The 3,573-nt window shown below is 47.2% G+C and overlaps 1 protein-coding gene across 1 annotated transcript in view; it reads right to left on the bottom strand.

Annotated features, from left to right (window-relative positions):
* Positions 1–3,573, bottom strand: part of itgb5 (integrin, beta 5) — a 29,759-nt gene that overhangs the window by 3,464 nt on the left and 22,722 nt on the right. Inside the window, exons 12-13 of the mRNA XM_037686764.1 lie at positions 2,038–2,260; positions 864–964 (exon numbers count right to left, since the gene is read on the bottom strand). Of these exons, the coding sequence (XP_037542692.1) occupies positions 864–964; positions 2,038–2,260 (324 nt within the window). The remainder of the gene's footprint in view (positions 1–863; positions 965–2,037; positions 2,261–3,573) is intronic.

The raw sequence follows: 3,573 nt of genomic DNA, 5'->3' as shown, positions 1-3,573 counted from the left end.
CAGCCTCCGACGCACCTCTTCACAGGACGCACCTCTTCGCAGCCTCTAACGCACCTCTTCGCAGCCTTTAACGCACCTCTTCGCAGCCTCTAATGCACCTCTTCACAGCCTCTGACGCACCTGTTCACAGGACGCACCTCTTCGCAGCCTCTGACGCACCTCTTCGCAGCCTTTAACGCACCTCTTCGCAGCCTTTAACACACCTCTTTGTAGCCTCTAATGCACCTCTTTGCAGCCTCTGACGCACCTCTTTGCAGCCTCTGACGCACCTGTTCACAGCCTCTGACGCACCTGTTCACAGCCTCTAACTGACACAGTGAAGTCACATGACCCAGAGTGAAGAGGTGTCGGAACACTGATTCAGTTTGAGCCATTTTGGTTCAAGATGGCTGCTACAGCTACGTCAGAAAACTAAATTGACTAACTCTCATTATTTGAGATATTGAGCTGAAATTTGAAAAACCACAGTAGTTTTATTTATAGAGCACTTTAAACACCTGTGCACATGATAATAAAATCAGACAATAAAAAGCCACGAAAATGATTAAGTCAACATTTCAGATGGTTTAGTCGTAGCTCAGAGCGAACCCCAACACACAGTACCGTCTAATCAAAATTTGAATGTGGCAGTCCCCATCAGTTTCTCCAGGAATGTTCTAGTTTATTTTACTACCTTATCAGTACCAGAACTCTCTTTACAGACCAAAGACCAGTCCGAAGACAGTGAAACGCCAGTTTTGGGTTAGGGGTTAGATCTAGGACTAAAGTGTGAGCTGAGCTTAGATTAGTCAGGATTCATCTTCAGAAATGACAGGAAGTCAGAGCACAGCCCTGTAGGGACAGACGTGTGTTAGTTGGCCCACCGAGGGTCTCCACAACGATGATCTCATCCTTGCACAGGCGCTGGCAGGTCTGGTTGTCTGCGAGTCTCCCTGAATCGAACAGCCGACACTCGATGCACTCCCTGCAGGAGACAAAGTTCAGCTACAATTATTCTGCCTCATTTATTTAGAATCCAGGAAATGCAAAATGTCTACACGTGTTTTTCTACAGTAAAATACTGGAAATGTTTACAGAGGTCAGATGAGATCCATTACAAATCAGATCCCTTACATTTTTAACTTGAATAAATAAAAAGAAAAGGAGTTTTACAACAAAGTCCCCTAAAATAAAGAAATGTTGCATTCCACATTAAAAGACTGTAAAACAAACAAGAGGTATTCTTGTCTGTCCATCATCTTCCTCTTGTTCTGGACTCGGGTCTCAGGGGCAACATCTTGAGCAGGGAGGTCCAGACATCTCTCTCCACAGCCTCTTCCAGCTCTTCTGGGAGGACTCCAAGGTGTTCCCAGGTCAACTGAGAGACAGTCTCTCCAGCGTGTCCTGGGTCTTCCCTGGGGTCTCCTCCCAGTTGAACAAGTCTGAAGCACCTCCCTAGGGAGGCACCCAGGGAGCATCCTTACCAGATGAACCTCCTCAACTGGCTCCTCTGGATGTGGAGGAGCAGTGGTTCTACTCTGAGTCTCTCCTGATAACTGAACTTCTCCCCCTGTCTCTGAGGGAGAGTCCAGCTCCTGCAGAGGAAACTCATTTCAACCTCCTGGATCCACGATCTCATTCTTTCAGTCTCTACCAGAGTTCATGACCAGAGGTGAGGGGAGGAACGTAGACCGACCGGTGAACAGAGAGCTTTGTCTTACAGCTCAGCTCCCTCTTCACCACAACGTACCGGCACAGAGTCCACAATACTGCAGACACTTGCTCGTCAGGAGAGACACTGCCTGATTCCAACAAATTACGGATCATTTTGAAGCTTTTGAGACAAAGAATTTGAAAATAACTCAGAAGTGAAAACTTCCTCATTGCCTCGTGCACGCACGCACGCACGCTGGCTAATCCCTGAGCCTGCCTTGGCAGCTCAGATGAATTACAGCAGTGGGTTTACTTCAAACTCCCTGTGTCTCCTCCAGTCTTATGAAAACATGAGACTACAGCTGAGTTTTGTACAAGCAGCTGGTTTGTAGGCGGGGCCGTTACCTTTTAGTACCACAGGCATCGGGGCAGGTGGGACATTTTTCACAGGTGTCTCCAAAAGCTCCCGGCACCGTGCACTGACAGCGTCCGCACACACAGTCTCCTCGTCCGCCGCACATCCTCCCATCTTCAGAAACGCAGAAGGACGTCTCTGTGGAGCAGTAGCAGTTGTCTCCAATATACCCAGCGTGGCATTTACACTCGCCACAGTGGCATTCTCCATGACCTGACAAAGACCAGAGCGCAGAGAGTCAGCAGTGGAGACACTGTGGAGACAAAGTCTGACATTTGACAACAGCAGTGAGTTCAGGAGCCACCAGACGTTAACACAGGACTACAAGTTAAAGGCTGCCGCGGCTGGACACCCTGCACGGCCAGTTCAACTGAATGCAGTAAAGGGCTGGGAAAGTTTTAAAAAGTGACACGAAGAAGACAATCAGATGCTTCCTTCATGGTGAAACTTCAGGTTTGAAAATCACTGCCCATCCCTAACAAGGATTTGTATCAAACATATGGATACTATTAAAATAATTTAAAGAATCTTCTTTATACAACAGTTAGCCATTGAGTTCCTCAGGGTTCAGTGTTTGGACCAATACTGATTACAGCACAGGACACATGTTCGTTGTTACGCTGATGATACTCGATTATCTAACAACATTCAGTCAGGTCCTCTGGATGTTTCTTTTTGTTGAGATGTTTTGTCTTTCATCCAAAATACTTCAGTCTGAGGAGCTGCAACAAACTCGGTCTTATAAATAGCACCTTCTCATAGTGGATCAACCAGTTTGACGGTGATAAGCTGGTTTCTGGAGTCCGCCCTCTCCCCCGACTCGTCTGAGGCAGCCATAACCAAAGTGATTCAAAACATCAAAGACCCAGAGAAGTTTTACTAACACACACATACAGGCAAAATCATCACCAGTGGGAAAAAAAAATAAAAATCAGACTGACTAAAACCAAAGAGACGACAGGGAAGAGAAACAGACGATCAAAGTCTGAACTTCAGTGAAAGACCTCAAAGTAAAGAGGAAACTTCTGATGGATCTTCAGGCCTGTGAGCTGTCTGGAGTCACACACGTGGTTAAATCTTTCATTACAGTTCTACGTTGTTATTGTAGAACATGACCGTGGAATTAATTAGTCTGTAGTACCACTCTTGACTTCACCTTGTGAAGGCTGCAATGACACGGCTGGGAACTGAAGTGACCGCGGCTCAGGAACTTGGAGGGACTGGTTTTATGCAACAACGAGGATAAAATGCACATCGTTACCAGTTCATCACTCAGGTGCTCATCAGATTTACAAACGAGCGTTAAGATGTCTGAAGACCTGTCCAGTTGTCCCTGCAATAGACTGGAGACATGTCCAGTTGTCCCTGCGATGGACTGGAGACATGTCCAGGTGTTCCTGCGATGGACTGGAGACCTGTCCAGGTGTCCCTGCGATGGACTGGAGACATGTCCAGGTGTCCCTGCGATGGACTGGAGACCTGTCCAGGTGTCCCTGCGATGGACTGGAAATCTGTCCAGGTGTCCC

The sequence above is a fragment of the Nematolebias whitei genome, chromosome 13 (assembly GCF_014905685.2).
Source record: "Nematolebias whitei isolate Nwh7 chromosome 13, NemWhi1, whole genome shotgun sequence".
Lineage (NCBI taxonomy): Eukaryota > Metazoa > Chordata > Actinopteri > Cyprinodontiformes > Rivulidae > Nematolebias > Nematolebias whitei.
This window is presented reverse-complemented; position numbering and strand designations above follow the sequence as displayed.